The sequence below is a fragment of the Rana temporaria genome, chromosome 2 (genome assembly GCF_905171775.1).
Source record: "Rana temporaria chromosome 2, aRanTem1.1, whole genome shotgun sequence".
NCBI lineage: Eukaryota > Metazoa > Chordata > Amphibia > Anura > Ranidae > Rana > Rana temporaria.
In genome coordinates, this window is record NC_053490.1 from 386,489,994 (window position 1) to 386,514,445 (window position 24,452).

The following is a 24,452-nucleotide window of genomic DNA, read 5'->3' on the forward strand; positions in this document are numbered from 1 at the left end:
AAGGGGAAAAAGAGAGATACGGGGGCTCGTAGAGGAAGTTAAAAGGAGGCAGGAAAAGACAGTAAAAAACGATTTAAAGGGGTTGTAAACCATTGTGTTTTTTCACCTTAAAGGGGTTGTAAAGGAAAAAATGTTTTCCCTAAATAGCTTCCTTTACCTTAGTGCAGTCATCCTTCACTTACCTCATCCTTTTGCCTTAAACCAAGGTTCACACTGCTGCGAATTCAAAATCGCGGTAAAATGCGATTTTACCGCGATTTTGCGGCTGCGATTTTGCCGCGATTTCGGCCGCAATTTAATGTAAATCGCGGACCGAAATCGCAAAAAGTAGTACAGGAACTACTTTTTGAAATCGCAGATGCGGCGTCGCACTGATTAGGACAGTGCCATTGCCGACAATTGCCGCCGATTTGAGATGCGATTTGACATGTCAAATCGCATCTCAAATCATTCCAAATCGTACCCAGTGTGAACCAGGGCTCAAATGTCCTTATTTCTTCTAAGAAATCCTCACTTCCTGTTCTTCTGTCTGTAACTACACACAGTAATGCAAGGCTTTCTCCCTGGTGTGGAGAAAGCCTCTTGAGGGGGCGAGCAGGAGTGTCAGGACGCCCACTAACACACAGCTCCTTTCTCTATCTGCAAAGTAGAGAGCGTCCTGACTTGCCTGCTCGCCCCTTTCCCCCTCAAGAGGCTTTCTCCACACCAGGGAGAAAAAGCCTCCCATTACTGTGTGTAGTTACAGACAGAAGAACAGGAAGTGAGGATTTCTCAGAAGAAATAAGGACATTTAAAAGAAAAATCGAAGGATGAGGTAAGTGAAGGAGGACTGCACAAAGGTAAAGGAAGTAAAGGAAGCTATTTAGGGGGAAAACATGTCCTTTACAACCCCTTTAATGCATCCTATGCATTAAGATGAAAAAACTTCTGGCAGTGACCGGCCCCCCAGCCCCCACCCCCCCCCCCCCCAGTTTTACTTATCTGAGTCCCGTTTTTCCCTCGGCGGAGATGTGCTGTCCCTCTCTGCACAGGGTCCCGAGTCTTGATTGGATAGGCTCCCGCTGCTGTCAATAAAATCCAATGACGTGGGCTCCGGGGGCGGGGCTGAGCTCGGCATTCGTGTCTATGGACGCCGAATGCTGGACTCGGGAGCCCGCCCCCAACGTAACCCCCCCCGGGAGAGCGCTTCTCCTAGGGGGGGTCTGATGCGAGGAGTAGCCGCGAGAGCCGCCGAGGGACTCCAGAAGAGGAGCTGCACAGTGGAGGTAAGTATGACATGTTTGTTATTTTAAATAAATAAAAAACAAAGGCTTACAATCACTTTAATGAAAAATAGGATTACTGCACCATTACGTAGTGGATGTGTATGGATTATTTTGGAAGAATAAGGATATGGTTTAATGTCACTTTAAGCTTACAATTTTACCCACTTACAAGAATTTCAAATATCTTAATAGAATACTCTCTATACTCAAGATCCTTTCCAGTTACAGACATTTCTGTCTTCAAACAAAAACTGCAATGAACAGCAATATCCTCTTGTAACAGTATTAAATACGAGTCAGTTCAGAAAAGATGTCTATAGTTACATGAAAGAGGAACTAATCTGATAATGTGTTGCATTATGCGCTAATACATGGAAGTGCAATCTCTTATTTCTTACCAGTTTCCCTATAATTTGCTGAAAATCATGTGAGGATCAGCCTGGAGCATGCACTGTTGAATGTTATGGGCAGAGCTCAGCAGCATCTACAACAGATATATATATATATATATATATATATATATATATATACAGTTTATATATATATATATATATATATATATATATATATATATATGCAGTCCCTCCCGAAACCCCAAAAAATGATTACACTCCTATCTGCATTTAGCCGACCCATAGATTTTTTTTTTCGACTAGCAGGTCGAATGAAGAAAACTGACCCAATTCCCCTTGATGTGGACAGGGGAATCCTCCTGGCTGAGCTATTGGATTCTAACAATGGAGAGGCTTCCCCTCCATCACAATACACTAATCAGCGCTGCAGGCTATAGCGTGCAGTGCTGATTAGTGTATTATGGTGGAGGGGAAATCTCTCCGCTGATCAAGCATGGAGAATCTGATAGGGCGGGTGTACAGAAGTTGATCGTTAGATCTGCACAACCTCCCTTCCCACACATGGATCAAAATTCGGCCAGTCCCTGCTGAACCGGACAAATTTTTTAATCAATGTATGGCCAGCACTGGGACTCATTAACAAATAATGGAGCAAAAAGTCAAGCTGCTCCCACAGCAACTAGATCCTTCATTTACTTTCTACATTGAATGCCGTTATACCCTGGTTGCTTTGTAGTTGATTCACTTTCTGCAGGAGTAATGCCGCATACACACGATCGGTTAATCCGATGAGAACTGTCTGATGGACCTTTTTTATCAGACCAAACCGATCGTGTGTGGGCCCCATCGGTTATTTATCCATCGGTTAAACAATTTGAAACTTCAGTTAAAAATCCACGCATGCTCAGGATCAAGTCGACGCATGCTTGGAAGCATTGAACTTCGTTTTTTTCAGCACGTCATCGTGTTTTACGTCACCGCGTTCTGACATGATCGTTTTTTTAACTGATGGTGTGTAGGCACGACTGACCATCAGTCAGTTTCATCGGTTAACTGATGGAAAAATCCATCAGACCGGTCTCATCGGATTGACCGATCGTGTGTACAGGGCATAACAGTTTTATGATAGCCATACACGCTTGGATTTTTTTAACTGATCATTATTTGATCAAAATTATGGAATCCGCAAAGAATTGTGCAGCCTTGACTTCCCTTTTGATCGATTTCTACTCAATATAGATTGGATTCAATCAAAGTGAGTTGACTGGCCAGGGTGGCCAAATATTGGTCACTTTGCATCTACAGGCAATATTAAGATGCTTTGTTCACAACGCTTTCATATTTTGATTGATCGGATTATTAGATCGCAGGGTGGAAACAGAGATGCAATCGTTAGCTTACGATTGTATTTACAATTGCATCTTGACTAGTAGTTATTGATCTGTATTGGTACTATAACCTGCAGGAGGTGTAAATAGTACTGAACACCAATCTATCGCCAATTGTACAGCCATGACTTCCCTTGAGTGAGTGAGTGAGTAACTTGTATAGTGCTACAAATGCGAACTAAATCACCTCAATGCGCTTTTTGCATCCAGTGCTGTCCTGTGTCTTCAGAAGAGGTGGGTCTTACGTTTTTTTCTGAAGGCCAGATGGTTTTCTTCCATGCGGATGTCCTTGGGTAGAGCGTTCCATAACCGTGGTCCTTGGACCGCAAATCTTTGTTCCCCTTTAGATTTGTAGCGGGTCTTGGGGATGTGGAGGAGTTTTGGTTAGTTGACCAGAGGGCGCGACTAGGGGTGTAGTGTTTTATTTTCTCTGATCGCTTTCTATTCAATATAGATTGGATTCAATCAAACTGAGTTAGACTGGACAGGGTGGCCAACTATTGGTCATTTTGCATCTAAATGCAATATTAAGATGCTTTGTACACAAAGCTTTCATATTTTGATTGATCGAATTATTAGATTACATGGTGGAAGCAGAGATTCAATCGTTAGCTTACGATTGTAATTTACAATTGTATCTTAACAATGGATCAAAATCCACCTCCACCTGTGTGGCTTATTGATCAAATGAGATGTCAACTACAGATCGATTATTCCTATCACAAGAGAGAGCTACTATTTCACCTACTTATATATTAGAATACTCTCTATTAGGGTTGTCCCGATACCACATTTTTAAGACCGAGTACAAGTATCGATACTTTTTTTTTAAGTACTCGCCGATACCGATTACCGATACTTATTTTTATGTCATGTGTCAGTATTTTTTTTTATTTTACAATTAAAAAATTTCAAAACTGTTTGTTGTTTTTTACAATGCTTTCTTGGGGGGGGGGTGGATGGTGTCAGTGTGTTTTTTTATTTTATTTTAATATGTATTATTTTTTACAATTAATTATTTTTATTTATTGCTAAAAAAAAAATCTTAGCCCTGTTAAGATATCAGGGGGTCTTAACAGACCTCTGACATCTCCCCTTTGAGACAGAGAAAGAGACTAAGGACAGTCCCTTTCTCAGCTGCACTGAAAATGAATGGAGAGAAGACAGAGGCTCCTATCCATTCATAAACTGAAACATTGTAAACACAGGTTATGATGTTTCAGTTATATGAATGAACAGAGTCAGTGATCACTGACTCTGTTCATTCGGAAAAGGTAGGAGCCGGGTTCAGCGGCTCCTACCGCCGCTCTCCATCCTGACAGAGGGGGTGGAGGAGGAGGACATGGAGAGTGACACCATGGAGGGGGAAGCAGCGGCACGGAGGGGGGACATGGAGCATGGAGGGGGAGAGCGGAGCATTGAGGAGGACAGCTGTGGCAAGGAGGGGGACAGCAGCGGCACGGAGGGTGACAGCAGCGACACAGAGCGTGACAGCAGCGGCACGGAGGGTGACAACAGCGGGACGGTGGGGGACAACAGCGGCACGGAGGGGGCAGCAGCGGCGCGGAGGGGGAGAGCAGCGGCACGGAGGGGGAGAGCAGCGGCACGGAGGGTGACAACAGCGGGACGGAGGGGGACAGCAGCGGCACGGAGGGTGACAGCAGCGGCACGGAGGGGGACAGCAGCGGCACGGAGGGGGAGAGCAGCGGCACGGAGGGTGACAGCAGCGGGACAGAGGGGGACAACAGTGGCACAGAATGGGACAGCAGCGGCACCGAGGGGGAGAGCAGCAGCACGGATTGGGAGAGCAGAACCGAGGAGGATAGCAGCGGTACGGAGGGGGGACACGGAGCGTGGAGGGGGATAGCAGAACGGATGGGGGGAACTGGAGGAGGGTCGGGTATCGGGTGAAGTATCGGAGCATTTTCCCCGAGTACAAGTACTTGGGGAAATGCTTAGTATCGGTCCCGATACCGATACTAGTATCGGTATCGTGACAACCCTACTCTCTATACCCAAGATCCTTTCCAGCTACAGACACTTCTGTCTTCAAACAACAACAAAAAACTATTGGAAAATAAATCGATTGTTTATCGAAAGGACCACCTTTAGAGTGCCACTGCAAACCAATATTATCTTTTACACAGCAAATTGGGGTCTTTCATTGGATGCTTCTGTATAGCACAAAACATAAAAATGTAAACAATCAGGATCTAATAAAAATAAACACATTTCATAATATATAGCATAAATTGATACTATATAGAATACTAACATTGAAAAAACTAATAATGAGCTGTCCATGCAAGCCTACTAGTCAGTTCACGGGTATTGACTAGTAGTTATTGATCTGTATTGGTACTATAAACTGCAGGAGGTGTAAACAGTATTGAACACCAATCAACTGATCAGATGTGCAATCTTGGCAAAGAACTAGCTGATGCCATTCAGAATTGTCTTCTGAATTATTGTGTACCTGCTGTAAGAATAAATGACTCTCAATCAAATGAATATTCCCCATGGCTATATTTTTTCATGTGCCGATACACATTTACTTTGCACAGATTCCACTTACTTCACTGTTCCTCTTACTGACTGGCAGAAACTTATGCTGGCCATACACTATACAAAAAATCGGCCGAGCCCATTTTAAAAACAAACATTCATTGAGCCGTGAGAGCAAGTTCGGACGGCAAGCACATTAACCTTTCAATTTACCGTTCATTCGGCAGAAAATTTCCAAACTTGTCCTTTGTATTTTCGACTCAAAAACGTCCCAACGATTTTGTGCCCATTAACTAGAAAAATTAACGAACTGGCCAAATGACCAAATTTCGGACGATTTTTCTTATAGTGTATGGTCAGCATTAGACTGAACATACTGCAAGTATCAATGTTTAACTCTTCTGGCAAAAGAGCCAATGAAATAATTTTATGGGCCAACGCCACATTCCAAAATAAATATAACGGTACATATAAGACTGAAGCCTTGTACACCAAAATCACATCGGAATTCCATCGGAGTAAAAGAGAACATGTTCTCTATCTAAACTCCATTGGAATTCATCGGAATTTACGATGGAACTACTCCAATGGGGCATGCACGCGGTCTGACTTTTCCATCGGAAATTCCGATCGTGTGTACGGGGCTTAATACTGCCGAGTATAGAAGAGATGTAAGGTGAGAACATAAATGTAGTCCAAAGTTCAGAAGAGACTAATAGTAGTAACAATAAATAAATTAGGCTAGGTTCACATTTGAACACAGCGCCACACCACGTTTTGCATTATACATTTTAGTAAATTTTTTGTGCTTTTTTCACGCAACAACCTATTGACTTGAATGGTCTGCCTGTTGTGCAACCAACGCAACAAAGAAGCTCCAGTACCAAAAGTTTACACTGAGCCAAACACACTTGGTAACGCGCAACTGCTACTTGTGTTTGGGGTGATATTACAAAAATAAAGTCAAGGCAATCGCATTGTGCGTTCTAGCACCTTTTTTATTAAGCATTTTCAAAAGTATGGTCAGAAACACCCATTTTTGCCTGCGTTTCCGCTACACTCAGGTGTGAATGCAGTCTTAAAGTGAGCTCCATCCAAAAGAGGAAACTCCGCTTGTTCGCACCCTCCCCTGCCACATTTGGCACTTTTTGGGGGGACCTGGTTTTGACAGGTATACGCTCCCACTTCCACTGTGGCGATCTCCGAGTATTTCCAGCCCCTTCTCCTTCCCCCTGCTGCCTTCTGGGGCACACACAGGTCCCAGAAGATGTTGGGACCATTCAGAAAGGGCAGTGCGACTGCCGGTTTCCCTTAATGAAGATGCTGGCGTCTGCACCTGAAGCTGATTAAAGAATCGGCTTGAGGTGTCGAAATCACTGGATCCCTGGACAGGTAAGTGTCCTTATATTTTTTGTCCAGACTGGAGCACCTCTTTAAGGAGGAATTATTAGTGGCAAAGCTTCAGATTTTTTGACTTGTTACTAGGTACATCAGACAATGTTCTGCAGAAGAAACGTGGTAATGATACATTATGTAGCTATAATACTTGTTAAAAGGGAAGCTTTTACCAGAAAAAGGTTTGAGCTCCTTGTCACCCAGGGGACAAAGTGCATGTGTGTCCCAAATCGATAAGATTCCTTGGATGCTGAGCTAGCGTGGTTGACAGCATGCCCCCTTTGCCCCACCATGTTCTCCAGGAGATAAATAATAAATGAGCACTGGATGACAGCGACAGCACAAGCCTGTATTTTGCAGCAGTACAAGTTGGTGCTGTATAGTCTCATGAATGGGGTAAAGGAAGTGGTTGTGGCGCCTAATGCTGTACTGGCTCATAATAGGGAAGAAAAAGGGGGTAGTTCCTAGTACTGTGCTGGCTTATAATTTGGGAGAAGGTAAAGGTGGTGGTCCCTGGTACTGTGCTGTTAGCTTCCCCATAGAAACGCCCATAAATTGGGCTTCAGCCTAGAGAGGAGCTGACAGCCAGCAGAAACAGAAATAAACATGGCTTTTTTTTCCTAATGGTTCTGAACAGGACAAAGTGCTACATTTATTGTGTCACCTGGGGAACTAGAAGAACAAACAATAGTTTTCTTTATAAAATTTTAGATTCTAAAGGTTATACTGAGTTGACTGTTTTCATGATTCAAAGGCCACCGGGTTAACTATTATATAAAATTCAGATGAGTATTATAGGAAAAGATACCACACTAATATGTTGTATGTGATTTCTCTGTAATATGTAGATATGTACAGTATGCATTTGCACTGTTCTAGAAATGGTTAAGTCGATCTCTCATTGGACAATTAACTCTTTAAAAATAATGCTGTCTACTTATTCAGGCAACAGAATGCCACATGTCTTTTGGGCAGCTGACATTAGGATAAACTACTTTACATCAATTTTCCAGTATAAACATGCATACATTTATATTATATTCCATCTTATTCTCCTATACAGTATAAAAGCTAAGTACCACATTAACATCGGGGATTCTGCCTCCAGTCCAGTGATTTCCCATGTGGATCTCTTTTTCTTCTATATCCTACCTCTGGCACTGACCGCACTTATCTATTTGCATGCCAGCAGTAAGGCATCACACACCTATTTCGTTTTACATTTTCAGCGAGTATAGTTCCATCACCTCTTTCTGCTCTCCGCCCCCAGCTCTGCTTTAAGGAATGACCCCTACTCTATAAGGTCAGCATTACTGGAGGCTCCCGCACACAAAGAACTTTACACCCTTGTGGTTCATGCGCCACCTCACTCTCGGCTCTTCTCCCGTTGGAACGTGGTGAGGGAAACACTCACAGAACGTGGGTTTCCCGCACCTCAAGTGTAAACGAGCCCTAAATCCACTGGCTGAATAAAAAAAATGATCTGTGTATAGTCAGCCTGAGGCTGTGAAGGCTGTGGTCCACCCACACTGGCAGCGCCTGCACATGTGCTCCTCTGCACTCCACAGGGAGGAAATGCTCATGTTCCGAAGAGATACCAGAAATTGAGGACACTAATCTTTGTGGCAGTCTAAAATATTTCTTACCTTTTCATTTTTATAATGCTTATACAGTACTCTTACTCAAGGCCAGAGTCAAGGGGTGGGCAGGAGGGACGGCTGCCCTGGGCGCAAAATGTATTGCAGGTATGCCCTATGCCAGATGCTTCTGTTACAAGGCTGGCAGGAGGAGTGACAATGACATCACTGGAAAGGGGTGGGCGCAGTTTGGCCCCTTTGCCCTGGGTGCTGGATGAGCTTGGCCCGGCACTGCTCTTACTCTTATATTAACCCCATCAGCACCTACCACAAGAACATGCACACTAGCCCCTCAATGCCCATCTCATGTGTGTTAGCACCTCAGCAGCCAATGTTAAGTAGATGTGTGTTAACCCCTAAGCACTCACTTTTCGGCTTGTATTCGTTAACTTCTCTGTGCCAAATCATGTGTGTTAGTCCCTCAATGCCCAGTTCCCGATGGCTTTGCATTAATACATTGGTGCCCCGTGTGTTTACCCCTCAGCACCCAAATCCAAACACATGTGCTATAACCCCTCAATGCCCATCCCTTTTGCATACGCAATAACCCCTTAGCACCCAGTCCGTAGTGCATGTACAGTAAACCCTCTGCATCTAGTTCCTAGCTCATGTATGTTAAGCTTTTTGCTCTCGGTCCCCAACTCGTATGCGTTAAATTTTTTACATTTAGTCCGTGCCACATCCCCCCCAATGACTTATGCCGTGTACACACGGTCAGATTTGTGACCGGGCAAACCTCTCGGAATTTCCAACGGAAAAATAGAGAACCTGCTCTCTATCTAAAGTCCGTCGGAAATTCCGACGTAAAAAGTCAGATGGGGCATACACACGTCGTAATATCCGATGAAAAGCTCCCATCGGAAATTCCGACCATGTGTACAAAGCTTTAGTGCCCATTCCCGAGCCCATGGGCAATAACCCCTCAGTGTCCGGTTCCCAGAGCATCTGCATTACCTCCTTAATGCCCCATGGGTAAAAACCCCTCAACACAAAGTTCCTAGCACATGGGGGCCCTTCAGCACCCAGTCTGCAGCACAGGAACAATGACCCCTCAGCACCCAGTCCCCAACTCATATGCATTAATTCTTCTGCAGCATCAGTGAATGTGGCTTAACTTCTCAGTGCCCAGTCCTCAGCATATAGGGATGAACCCCTCAATTCCCAGTGCATGTTTATTAACCCCTCAGCACTTAGTTTCCAGCATATTTTCATTTACCGCTTACCAAACATATTTGCTAGTATAAATAAAATTATATATTTTTTTAAATAGTGATATTCACCACAAACCATTTAGCACCCAGTCCCCGGCTCATGTGCATTAACCCTTCATTTCTTAGACCGCAACCATTAAGAGTTAACTCCTCAATTTCAAGTCCCCAGAGCATGTGCTTTAACCCTCAATGCCCAATTCCAAGTGTGTACATTCACCCCTCAGTGCCCAGTCTTTATTTCAAGGCAATAACCTATTCTCTCACAATCTGCACTGCATGCACATTAACCCCTCAATACCCAGTATTATAATTAACCTCTCAGTGCCTTGCCTACAGTTCATGTCTGTTAACTCCATAACACTAAGTGACTAGGTTATGTAGATAGACTCCAGTCTGGGGTCCAGTCCCCAGCACATGTGCATTTACCCCTTAGTGCCCTATCCACACCACATGCACATTAACGCTTTAATGCCCAGTTTGCAGCTTATGTGCATAAACCTGTAAAGCCCAATTTCCAGATCGTGTGCATTAACCCCTTGGTGCCCAGTCCTCAGCATGCGTAAGTTAACCCCTCAGTATCCAATCCCAAGCCGCTGTGCATTTAGCCTTCAACACCTGGTAGCCAGCTCATATTCATAGAACATTTACCACTCCCTGTGTGCTAAACTCTCAATGCCCAGTCCCCATACATATAGGTACCCCCTCAGCACCAAGTCCTCATAAAATGTGCATTAATTCCATCCTCTACACCACTGCATAAGTTGCTTAGCACCCAGGGCATGTGCATTAGTTCCTCTATACCCAGTTTCTAGGGTGCATTATCCCATTTGTATTCTTTGCATTGTACCCCCCCCCCCCCCAAGCACCCAGTCCCCAGGGCATGTGCATTAACCCTTCCATCCCTCATAGCATGTGCAAAAACCACTTGGCACCTAGTTCTCATCTAATCTGCATTAACCCCTTAGTGCTTAATTCGCTGCCCAGATGTCTTAACTCCTTTGTGCTCATTCTTCAGCGCTTATACCTTAACTTCTCAGGGAACCAGTCCCAACAGCATGTGCGTTAACCCTATAGTGCACAATTCCCGCAACATGTGCATTAACCCTATAGTGCACAATTCCTGCAACACGTGCCCCATGGAGTGTTTCAGTGCCAAGACCCCAGAATCTACGCATCGTCCCCTCAGTGCCCAACGTACAATGCATGCGCAATAATTGCTCAGCACCCACCTCACAGTGTATGCATATTAACCCCTTTATTACCCATCCCCCAAGCATTGAGCATTTGCATTCACCCCTCTTTACCCCAGTCCCTATGGCATGCACAGAGAGTGGACTCTATAGTGAAATTCCAGATCACGTGTGTCAGAGATTTCCTAACCCCTGTTGCTTTCTCTGCCAGATTTTGCTATAAACGTAAAAGAAAAAAAGTACCATTTATATCGCAACACACACACAAAATAAAAATGACATTTCCTAAAGGAAGCATTTCACAAAATTACAAAAATAATTAACCTAATTAACAAATAACCCTAGTTCATAAAGGGAAAACATGGATTTTTTTTTCTATATATATATATATATACATATATATATATATACACACATATATATATATATCTATATCTATATATATTTATATATACATACACACACACATATATATTTATTTATATATATATATACACACACACACACATATATATTTATTTATATATATATACACACACACACATATATATTTATATATATATACACACACACACACACACACATATATATATATATATATATATATATGTATATATATATATATATATTCTCTCTACTGAGTACCGTAACTGGCTGGTTAGCAAATTATTCTGCAGTGGCTTCAACTGTGGAGCATTTTCTGTCCAAGGTGCTGCCCCAATAGACCAAAGCTAATGTTCCCTTTGGCACCAGTGCTTGCACAAAAAATAAATGTATCTCACATCTAATCTTCCAACTTTGAATATACATTGCCATGCATACCTACTCCTTGCCAGGGATTCCCCTGCATGCACACTACACAGACCGCTCATATTAATAGCAGTCAAGTGCCAGTTACCCATCATTGTCACATCAAAAATCAAATCTTTTCACCTCCACAACCATCTGTCTTGGCGTTTGCACATCAACACATAACTATAGAATTACATTTAAGTTTTAGGGGGTTTTTTTTTGCGTGCTTCCGATCAACCTAAAGAAACCAATTGAGGGTTCTCACCTTCCACCCAGCAGAACTGTTGCTGTCACCTTTGTCTTTGAAGTAGGGTACAAACCGGACCATCCAGTCGTAAATTTGGGATAGGGTCAGTCTTCGCTCTGGAGAACTCTCTATAGCCTTGGTGATGAGATCGGCGTAGGACAAGTTACCCCAGGCGTTCCTGCGCGAACTCTTGGCTTTGCGCATCTGCCCTGGATCCAAGCCAGGAGGAGGCAAGGGCATATCCGAAGAGGGTTCGGGGAGCGGGGGCCAGGTGCAAGAACGGGGGCGTCCCTGAGGCTCCACATCTGACTCAGCTTCCAACTTCTCCATCACTGGCTCACAAAAGTACCCCGCTCTTTTACTCAGATCACAAAAAAATTAAAAAAAACGACTTAAATCCTCATTTGCAAAGGAAATAAAAAAAGACAGTCAAATACGGTGTAAAAAATAAAATAAAAATAGGCAACGGCAAGGACGAATTTCCTCTGGAACAGCTTGGTGCAAGCACAGCAAATAATGAAAAATCTTTGCATGTATATCATTTGAAAATCAGCTTCATATTGGCAACAAAAAAAACAAAAACAGTGTTAGTCTTTTTTTTTTTTTTTTCGGATATTCCCAACAATTTAGAAGGCTGATTTTATCATTTGCAGAATTCTTTCAAATCAGCTGAACAGAAAGTCTCCCCCCCCAGTCCTGCCAATCAATAGTCAAGTGTCAGAAAAGAAGCGGCGAAAAAAAAAAGTCAGCGCCTATATTGTCTGCCAAACGCTTCGCTTATTCCAAAAAAAAACATCAAACTAATGTCAATGGGCGAGCAGCTATCCAAAAAAAAAAAGATGAGACACTTGAAGACGTTGAAATGGACCGATCAATCTTGTATTTTCTGATATTGTCAAAGGAATATGAGCAGGTTCGCAATAATGAGCCGCTATTGAGCAACAACAAAGCTGCTTATGACATAATGTTCCAATTGCTGTCCCAGGGTTCAATCTAAAGCCAAAAAATGTCAATTGTAGATGTGATCTGCGAGGAATACAAGCGGGGAGGTGAAATCAGTCCAAAGAGGTGTCTGGGCTCAGTCTTTCGCAGCAACAGATGTTCCTAAAACAAAAATCCCCCAAAAAATAAAAAAATCCAATTCAAGTCTTTCCACCCCAAAATGTGCTGGGTGGAGCCAAAAGTCCCCCCCTTACCCCCAGACACTTCAATTGAATAAGAAGATCATGGCTCAGCTGGCACTCGCTGAAGGCAGGGTGGTTCCGAATTTGTTACCTTTGCTCTTTTAGTTGGTTCCTGTGGATCGGTCACGCGTGGCCCCCCAGCAGCCAGATCGTCACGTGTGGAGATGCTGCGGTGTGGGGAAAGGCTGCTGTGGACAGACTCATTGTACGGTGGGGGATCTCGGGTGACACCCCGGATCTGGAGGTGTGTATGATCCGCAGGGGGACCCTGACACCTGCTCCACAACAACACAGCCCCGGGGGGGATCCCTCACTCTTCTTCCAGGCTCCCTCCTCCTTCTCCTCCTCCTGGGATCCAGCACCATTCAACCAGGATTTGGGATCGGCTGCCTCTGCACTCTTCACCTTAAGCATTTAGAGAGAGAGGGAGCGAGACAGAGAGAAATAAATAAATAAGATGCAGCCCTTCGCCCCTCCTCTGCTGTCTCCTCCTCCCCATCCCCAGCCTGATGCTGCCTGCCTGCCTGCTACTCCTAGGATCTCTACGGCTGCTGACAAATGTGCATGGAGAAACCACTGGGATCCATTCTGCACACTCAAACTTCACTCATGGTCAATGGGTGTGATCGTCTATTCCAGCGGATCACAAGAAATCTACCAGGAATAAATCACAGGGAAGGGGGCATTCTCCAGTGGGCACAATCATTCGATCATTCAATGTATATGATCTATAAATGCATCAAATCACATTATCATCATCAGATCAAACCTTTATTATCAGATCACATGTATATCATCAGATCACACTATTATTTCAGATCACATTTGTACATTTGTATCATCAGTCAGATCACACTTATTATCAGATCACATTTGTATCATCAGATCACACCTTTATTATCATATAACATGTATATCATCAGATCACACCTTTATTATCAGATCACACCTTTATTATCAGATCACATTTCTATGATCAGATCACATTTGTATGATCAGATCACACTTATTATCAGATCACATTTGTATCATCAGATCACACCTTTATTATCATATAACATGTATATCATCAGATCACACCTTTATTATCAGATCACACCTTTATTATCAGATCACATTTCTATGATCAGATCACATTTGTATGATCAGATCACACTTATTATCAGATTAAACCTTTATTATCATATCACATGTATATCATTAGATCACACTTTTATTTCAGATCACATTTTTTTGATCAGATCACACCTTTATTATCATATCACATTTCTATGATCACTCTGATCACATCTTTATTATCACATCACATTTGTATGATCAGGTCACACCTTTATTATCATATCACACATTTATGATAAGATCACATTTGTATGATCCGGATCACATCCTTATTATTAAATCAAATTTGTATGATCAGATCAAATCTTTATTATCAGATCACATTTCTATGATCAGATCACACCTTTATTATCAGATCACATTTGTATCATCAGATCACACCTTTATTATCATATCACATGTATATCATCAGATCACACCTTTATTATCAGATCACACCTTTATTATCAGATCACATGTATATCAGATCACACTTTTATTATCAGATCACATTTCTATGATCAGATCACATTTGTATGATCAGATCACACTTATTATCAGATTAAACCTTTATTATCATATCACATGTATATCATCAGATCACACCTTTATTATCAGATCACATTTCTATGATCACTCAGATCACATCTTTATTATCACATCACATTTGTATGATCAGGTCACACCTTTATTATCATATCACACATTTATGATAAGATCACATTTGTATGATCCGGATCACATCCTTATTATTAAATCAAATTTGTATGATTAGATCAAATCTTTATTATCAGATCACATTTCTATGATCAGATCACACCTTTATTATCAGATCACATTTGTATGATCAGATCACATTTGTATGATCAGATCACACCTTTATTATCAGATCACATTTGTATCATCACATCTTTATTATCAGATCACATTTGTATCATTAAATCACACCTTTATTATCAGATCTTCTTATTTTTCAGAAAAAAAAAAACCATGTGTCGCCTTATACAGCTAGACGGTATAAAGAGCTATTGCAATACAGAGGTGTCCTCGTTTCACTATATAATGAGCACGCTCACTAATGGTGAGTACAACCACACACTGTCCCCCTTCTCCCATAATGACACTGTGATCGCTGTCACACAGAAGCCGGGAGCACGCTCCAACCAGGGCTCACAGGACTGGGTGTGGGCGGGGCAGTGGGTGGAGCCCCCTGTCTAAAGCCCTCTGTCACAGAAGAAGCCGGGAGCACGATCCAACCAGGGCGCACAGGACTGTGTGGGCGGGGCAGTGGGTGGAGCCCCCTGTCTAAAGCCCTCTGTCACAGAAGATGTCGGGGGCACGCCAGGGCGCGCGGGACTGGCTTGTCCGTCTTGTGGGCGGGGCATTGGGTGGAGCCCCAGCGTCTAAAGCGCTCTGTCACACAGAAAGCCGGGAGCACGCTCCAATCATAAACGCGCAAGGACTGTCTTGCCCGTCGTGTTGGGCGGGGCTGCGTGTCTGACGCCCTCGGCTCCAGACTCCAGGCGCTTGCAGCGAGACTGACTCGCAGCCACGTGGGTGTGAATACACGGCGCTTCCTCCCCGCCTGCTACGATGAATTGGTCACGGTTCGCTGCCCATTGGAGGAGGCGTTCCAAGCCACGCCTTTCTGGCCATTAGTTGGCCGTGATGTAGAACCGTTCCACCTGTTTGGATTGGTCAGGAAGGTGCCTCATAGCAAGGCATGTCCAGGAAACCCCTGTTTGAAGTGGTTGATAAGGGCAATCGGTTTATAGGCTCTTTTCAGGGATGCATCTCCCAGGTCATCAGAGAGGGGGCGCTCCGGAGTTGATAGTGTGCAATATTGGAGGTTTCCTGTGACATATAGGGGCTGATTTACAAAGCCTTTGCTCCATGATTCATGAAGCAAAGGCTGGAGCAACAGCAGTTTTGGAATTTACTAAATGAATGCGCTGCCAAAGCAGCACAATTCCTTATTTACTATAATGCCGAGTGCGCCCAGAAGGGGGCGCATGGTGCGCCTCTATGGACCTGGCACACGGCATTTAGAAATGTAAAATGAAAGTGTTTGTGGGTGTGTTTATTAGGGGGGTGATGTGGGGAAGTGTAGTGACATGTGTTTGTTTAACAATTACTGCCTAATTGAAAATGACTTTTCTGAAAACTAGTAAAGTACATTTAAACCTGCGGGAGGTTTATTTGAGTACTGCACATGCGTGAGCGGCAAATTCGGGCACTTACGCACGCCGCTCTACTACGCTGGCAAAATATTGGTAAATACCAAGCAGCGTAGCTGCCTTTGCGCGGCTTGAAGCGGCGCATGTGAATGCCCGAATCGTTTTCAGCTTACGCTGACCATGGGAACTCCACGCCAAAATAAAATAAAAAATGGCGTGGGTTCCCCTTCAGGAGCATATCAGGCCCTTAGGTTTGGTATGGATCGTAAGGGGGAAAACCTACGCCGAAAAAACGGCGTGGGGGTTCCCCCAACATCCATACCAAACCCTTATCCGAGCACACCGCCTGGCCGGACAGGAATGGGGGTGGGGAGTGCCCCCCCTCCTGAGCCGTACCAGACCGCATGCCCTCAACATGGGGGAGTGTGTGCTTTGGGTCAGGGGGGCACTGCACCCCCCACCCCAAAGCACTCTTGTCCCCATGTTGATGGGGACAAGGGCCTCATCCCCAGAACCCTGGCCGGTGGATGTGGGGGTCTGTGGGCGGGGGGGCTTATCGGAATCTGAAAGACCCCTTTAACAAAGGGGACCCCCATATCCCGGCCCCCCCTGTGTGATATGGTAATGGTACCTTTACCATTTCACCGAAAAAAATGTAAAAAAAAGACAGTAGCCGGTTTTTGACAATTCCTTTATTAATGTCTTCTTTCCGCCCTTCTTGTTCTTCTTCCATCTTCTTTTCTGCTTTCATTCGGGTTTCTTCCTTCATCTTTTTCTTCCTCTGCTTCTTTCTTGGGTCTTCTCGTCCGCATCTTGCACCGGCTTCTTCCTCCATCTTCTTCTCCTTCCTTCGGTCTTCCCGTCCGCATCCTGCACAGCTTCTTCTTCCCCGGACGATCCGCTTCCAATTGAAGTTCCCGCCGCTCCCGTTCTTCAGACAGTTCTTTTATCACTGAGGGCGCGGCGTCATCCGGTGACTCTGACGCCACGGGGAAAGCCATAAGAAAGTACCCGTGTGGTACATCTGCATCAGAGGGGGGCAGGGTCACAGGAGCATCACACAGCGGGAACTTCAATTGGAAGCGGATCTTCCGGGGAAGAAAAGCTGTGCAAGATGCGGACGATCCGCTTGCAATTGAAGTTCCCGCTGTGTGACGCTCCTGTGACTCCGCCCCCCTCTGACGCACATGTACCACACGGGGTCTTTCTTATGACTTTCCCCGTGGCGTCAGAGGGGGCGGGGTCACAGGAGCGTCACACGGCGGGAACTTCAATTGGAAGCGGATCGTCCGGGGAAGAAGCCGTGCAAGATGCGGACGAGAAGACCCAAGAAAGAAGCAGAGGAAGAAGATGGTGGAAGAAACCCGAATGAAAGCAGAAAAGAAGAAGATGGAAGCAGAAGCGCGGAACGAAGACATTAACTACTTAACCCCCGGACCATACAGGGAGTGCAGAATTATTAGGCAAGTTGTATTTTTGAGGATTAATTTTATTATTGAACAACAACCATGTTCTCAATGAACCCAAAAAACTCATTAATATCAAAGCTGAATATTTTTGGAAGTAGTTTTTAGTTTGTTTTTAGTTTTAGCTATTTTAGGGGGATATCTGTGTGTGCAGGTGACTATTACTGTGCATAATTATTAGGCAACTTAACAAAAAACAAATATATACCCATTTCAATTATTTATTTTTACCAGTGAAACCAATATAACATCTCAACATTCACAAATATACATTTCTGACATTCAAAAACAAAACAAAAACAAATCAGTGACCAATATAGCCACCTTTCTTTGCAAGGACACTCAAAAGCCTTACATCCATGGATTCTGTCAGTGTTTTGATCTGTTCACCATCAACATTGCGTGCAGCAGCAACCACAGCCTCCCAGACACTGTTCAGAGAGGTGTACTGTTTTCCCTCCTTGTAAATCTCACATTTGATGATGGACCACAGGTTCTCAATGGGGTTCAGATCAGGTGAACAAGGAGGCCATGTCATTAGTTTTTCTTCTTTTATACCCTTTCTTGCCAGCCACGCTGTGGAGTACTTGGACGCGTGTGATGGAGCATTGTCCTGCATGAAAATCATGTTTTTCTTGAAGGATGCAGACTTCTTCCTGTACCACTGCTTGAAGAAGGTGTCTTCCAGAAACTGGCAGTAGGACTGGGAGTTGAGCTTGACTCCATCCTCAACCCGAAAAGGCCCCACAAGCTCATCTTTGATGATACCAGCCCAAACCAGTACTCCACCTCCACTTTGCTGGCGTCTGAGTCGGACTGGAGCTCTCTGCCCTTTACCAATCCAGCCACGGCCCATCCATCTGGCCCATCAAGACTCACTCTCATTTCATCAGTCCATAAAACCTTAGAAAAATCAGTCTTGAGATATTTCTTGGCCCAGTCTTGACGTTTCAGCTTGTGTGTCTTGTTCAGTGGTCGTCGTCTTTCAGCCTTTCTTACCTTGGCCATGTCTCTGAGTATTGCACACCTTGTGCTTTTGGGCACTCCAGTGATGTTGCAGCTCTGAAATATGGCCAAACTGGTGGCAAGTGGCATCTTGGCAGCTGCACGCTTGACTTTTCTCAGTTCATGGGCAGTTATTTTGCGCCTTGGTTTTTCCACACGCTTCTTGCGACCCTGTTGACTATTTTGAATGAAACGCTTGATTGTTCGATGATCACGCTTCAGAAGCTTTGCAATTTTAAGAGTGCTGCATCCCTCTGCAAGATATCTCACTATTTTTGACTTTTCTGAGCCTGTCAAGTCCTTCTTTTGACCCATTTTGCCAAAGGAAAGGAAGTTGCCTAATAATTATGCACACCTGATATAGGGGGTTGATGTCATTAGACCACACCCCTTCTCATTACAGAGATGCACATTACCTAATATGCTTAATTGGTAGTAGGCTTTCGAGCCTATACAGCTTGGAGTAAGACAACATGCATAAAGAGGATGATGTGGTCAAAATACTCATTTGCCTAATAATTCTGCACTCCCTGTATTGCTGCCCAAAGACCAGAGTACTTTTTGCGATTCGGGACTGCGTCGCTTTAACAGACAATTGCGCGGTCGTGCGACGTGGCTCCCAAACAAAATTGCCGTCCCTTTTTTCCCACAAATAGAGTTTTCTTTTGGTGGTATTTGATCACCTCTGCATTTTTTATTTTTTGCGCTATAAACAAAAATAGAGAGACAATTTTGAAAAAAATGAATATTTTTTACATTTTGCTATAATAAATATCCCCCAAAAATATATAAAAAAACATATTTTTTCCTCAGTTTAGGCTGATACGTTTTCTTCTACATATTTTTCGTAAAAAAAAATCGCAATAAGCGTTTATTGATTGGTTTGCGCAAAAGTTATAGCGTTTACAAAATAGGGGGTATTTTTATGTCATTTTTATTATATATTTTTTACTAGTAATGGCGGCGATCAGCGATTTTTTTTTCGGTATTGCGACATTATGGCGGACACTTCGGACACTTTTGACACATTTTTGGGACCATTGGCATTTTTATAGCGATCAGTGCTATAAAAATGCATTGGATTACTATAAAAATGCCACTGGCAGTGAAGGGGTTAACACTAGGGGGCGGGGAAGGGGTTAAGTATGTCCCTGGGTGTGTTCTTACTGTGGGGGGGGGGGGGGGGGCCTCACTAGGGGAAACACTGATCCTCGGTTCATACATTGTATGAACCGAAGATCAGCATTTCCCCTGCTGACAGGACCCGGAGCTGTGTGTTTACACACACAGCTCCCGGTCCCCGCTCTGTAACGAGCGATCGCGTGTGCCCGGCGGCGATCGCGCCCGCCGGGCACACGCACGGGAGTCGGGGGCGAGCGCGCGCCTCCGGCGGCGCCCGTGCGCCCCTAGTGGCGGCTGGGAGAGAGGACGTTATACTACGTGCTCTCGCCCAGCCGAGCCAACTTGCGGACGTGGAACGGCGGTGGGCGGTCGGCTAGTGGTTAATAAAGGAATTGTCAAAAACCGGCTATTGTAATTTTTTACATTTTTGACACTTTTTTTGGTGAAATGGTAGAGGTACAATGTACCCCATTACCATTTCACACAGGGGGGGGGCGGGATCTGGGGGTCCCCTTTGTTAAAGGGGTCTTCCAGATTCCGATAAGCCCCCCGCCCGCAGACCCCCACAACCACCGGCCAGGGTTGTGGGGATGAGGCCCTTGTCCCCATCAACATGGGGACAAGGTGCTTTGGGGGGGGGACCCCAAAGCACCCTCCCCATGTTGAGGGCATGTGGCCTGGTACGGTTCAGGAGAGGGGGGCGCTCTCTTGTCCCCCCCTCTTTACTGGCAATCAGGCAATGAGGGCTTAGAGCAGGGTTCCATGGGACACTAGGGTTCCTCCAGAGGTTGTTAGGGGTTCCTTGAGCAATTCCTGCCTGATAGATAAAATCCCACATTGATCTTTAAATCCAGACCAGGCCTTTTCTGGCGGGTTTAGTGAAAATGTGATAGTGACAAACAGTATTTTTTGCAAGAAAATTACGTAGCGCCCACCCCCCCCCCCCCCAAACATTATATATATCTTTTTAAAGCAGAAGCCCTAGAGAATAAATTCATGGGTGTTGCAATTTTGTATGTCACACAGTGGTAGTCCCACAGAGTTTTTCTTTTTTTTTAAATAGTGGGTGGGGGCATACACATTTTTCTCAATCTTAACGACCTCCCACCCACCTTATAGCCAAAAGATGGCTACAGCACAGGCTCACAGTGCCAGGAGGGCATCTATGAACGTTGTCCCGTGATCACACTTCATGCTTGCATTGGCACAGATCTGTGATCACTGTGTCCTTCGGGGTAAAGAGCCAATTACAGCAGCTCTTTACCATGTGACCAGCTCTGTCCAATCAAGGTTGCCATCTCATCCCTTTAAGACTCCTTTCACACTGGAGGCTTTTTAGCTCTAAAAATAGTGCCTAAAAACGCCTCCCTTGCAGTCCCAGTATGAGAGCCCGAGTGCTTTCACACTGGAGCGGTGCGGCAGGACGTTAAAAAAAGTCCTGCAAGCAGCATCTTTGCGGTGCTTTAGGAGGCCGCTAGTGGGGAGCTTTTAACCTCGGCTAGTGGCCAAATAAATGGTTAAAACTGCCACTGCCATGCCACTTCAGTGGCACTGCCCATTGATTTCAATGGGCAGGGGCGCTTTAGGAGCGGTGTATTGCTGTCACAAGGAATGTTAATAGCGGTAGGCATTTGACAGGTATTCTTTATGGCGAGACCAAATCCCTCCTCTGGCCCTTAAAATCATTCAAAACACCAAGATTGGTGCTATGCTTTTGATTTTTTTTTAAATGGCACCGTTGACACCTGGGTAAATCAGAAGTCGTTTTAGGGCATCGCTTCTGGGTTACCATAGCCAAGAGCCGATCCAATCTTTGTTCAGCTCTCAAACCAGCCGGCAGCTCTCTCGCCGGGGTGAGGAGGAGCCCAAGAAAGCCGCAGGAGGGGGGGTTTCCTGCTTGTAAAAGCAATCCAGCGGCTAGTTAGCAGCTAGGATTTCTTTTACATTGGAGCAGTGGCATCCAGTAGATTTTTGACAGCAGATTATTCCGTGTGTTATTCCGAGGCAGTAGACCTTGGCCCGGATTCAGGTAGATTTGCGAATTTTTTACGGAGGCACAGGGCAACGTTTTTGCCCTGCGCCCCCGCAAATTTACTGCGCTGCCCTTGATTCACGGAGCGGTAGCTCCGTAAATTGCGTGGGCGCGCCGGCAAAATGCCCGGCGTAAGCGCGCGCAATTTAAATGATCCCGTAGGGGGCGGGAAACTTTCCCGACGTGCATTGCGGCAAATGACGCCGCAAGGACGTCATTTGCTTCAAAGTGAACGTGAATGGCATCCAGCGCCATTCACGAATCACTTACGCAAACTACGTAAATTTGAAATTTCGCGCCGCGGGAACGACGGGTATACGTAACATTGGCTGCCCCTGCTAATAGCAGGGGCAGCCTTACGCGAAAGACGCCGTACGGAAACGACGTAAACTGCGTACGCAGGGCTCGCGTAACGTTGTGAATCGGCGTTAGTATGCAATTTGCATACTATACGCTGAGCACAACGGGAACGCCACCTAGCGGCCATCGCAAGAATGCAGCCTAAGATATGCGGGCATAAGAGCCTTATGCCGCGCATATCTTAGGCTGCAGTCGGCGTAACGAGGTTCCTGAATCAGGAGCATTCGTTACGCCGGGGCAAGTAAGCGATTGCACTGTGTAACTATGGTTACACAGGCGCAATTGCTTCTTGAATCCGGGCCCTTGTGAGTGCATATATTTTACAATTTTGTGGGGATGTTTTAATAAACAATAATGTGCAATGAGATTTCTTTCTTTTCTATGTGTGTGGAACATTATGGATTTGTGAATGGTGATTAGAAGAGTCTGACCAGAGACATTAAGCGTAGTTTGACCTACCTTAGTGTACACTTAGGAAGTCAACAACGTGTCGTGAGTTTGGTCCTCGAAGGGCGCAAGAGTAGGTTTATTTGAAGCACTTTTATGGACTGTTAGCATTTTAATATTACACTTTATGAATTGTGGCACTGTATATATATAAAAACCGGTACAGGAATGATGTCTGCATCTGCATAATAAAAGCTGCAGAATAACCACCCGAAGTCCAGCGATGTACGGGTACGTTGTTGGTCCGGAAGTTGTTATAGTTATCTGTAAGAGGGCATTCTTCCCACTGACCATCACACTAATGTATCATGAGGTGTAGATATAGTCATTTTTAGCAGGGGTTTCCTGAGACCGGAAAGTTCATGAAGATGTTCCTCTGTGTGGAAAAGGTTGATCAGGGCTGGGTTAGAACGCATGCACTAAAAATCGGGTGATGAGGGGTTATTACAAAGGCACTAAAAATCAGTTTATGAAGGGTTATTACACATGCACAAAAAATCGGGTGATGAGGAGTTATTACACATGCACTAAAAATCAGGTGATGAGGGGTATTACACATGCACTAAAAATCGGGTGATGAGGGGTTATTACACATGCACTAAAAATCGGGTGATGAGGGGTTATTACACATGCACTAAAAATCGGGTGATGAGGGTTATTACACATGCACTAAAAATCGGGTGATGAGGGGTATTACACATGCATTAAAAATCGGGTGATGAGGGGTATTACACATGCACTAAAAATCGGGTGATGAGGGGTATTACACATGCATTAAAAATCGGGTGATGAGGGGTTATTACACATGCACTAAAAATTGGGTGATGAGGGGTTATTACATATGCACTAAAAATCGGGTGATGAGGGGTTATTACACATGCACTAAAAATCGAGTGATGAGGGGTTATTACACATGCACTAAAAATCGGGTGATGAGGGGTATTACACATGCACTAAAAATCAGGTGATGAGGGGTTATTACACATGCACTAAAAATCGGGTGATGAGGGGTTATTACACATGCACTAAAAATCGGGTGATGAGGGGTTATTACACATGCACTAAAAATCGGGTGATGAGGGGTATTACACATGCACTAAAAATCAGGTGATGAGGGGTTATTACACATGCACTAAAAATCGGGTGATGAGGGGTTATTACACATGCACTAAAAATCGGGTGATGAGGGGTTATTACACATGCACTAAAAATCGGGTGATGAGGGGTTATTACACATGCACTAAAAATCAGGTGATGAGGGGTTATTACACATGCACTAAAAATCGGGTGATGAGGGGTTAATACACATATAATTTAAAAATGGTTGAAGAGGTTTTAATACACATGCGCTGAGAATCAGGTGATGAGGGGTTAATACACATGCTCTGCGAATTGGGTGATGAGGGGTTAATATACATGCTCTGAGAATTGGGTGATGAGGGGTTAATGCTCAGAGAATCTGGCAATAAGGGGTTAATTGCTACGTGATTGGACCCTGTAAAAAAAAAGACAGGCAGTTCATTCCTAGGTATAATCTCTCCTCGGTAGACCGGGCTTCAGTTTTCTTGCCATTGTCGA

The 24,452-nt window shown here is 44.5% G+C and overlaps 1 protein-coding gene across 1 annotated transcript in view; it reads right to left on the reverse strand.

Moving 5' to 3' along the window:
* FOXO6 (forkhead box O6) overlaps positions 1-13,619 on the reverse strand; it is a 142,818-nt gene extending 129,199 nt beyond the window's left edge. The window contains exon 1 of the mRNA XM_040337937.1: positions 12,002-13,619. Within this exon, the coding sequence (XP_040193871.1) occupies positions 12,002-12,313 (312 nt within the window). The 5' untranslated portion in view covers positions 12,314-13,619. The remainder of the gene's footprint in view (positions 1-12,001) is intronic.
* Between the last annotated feature and the right edge of the window lie 10,833 nt (positions 13,620-24,452).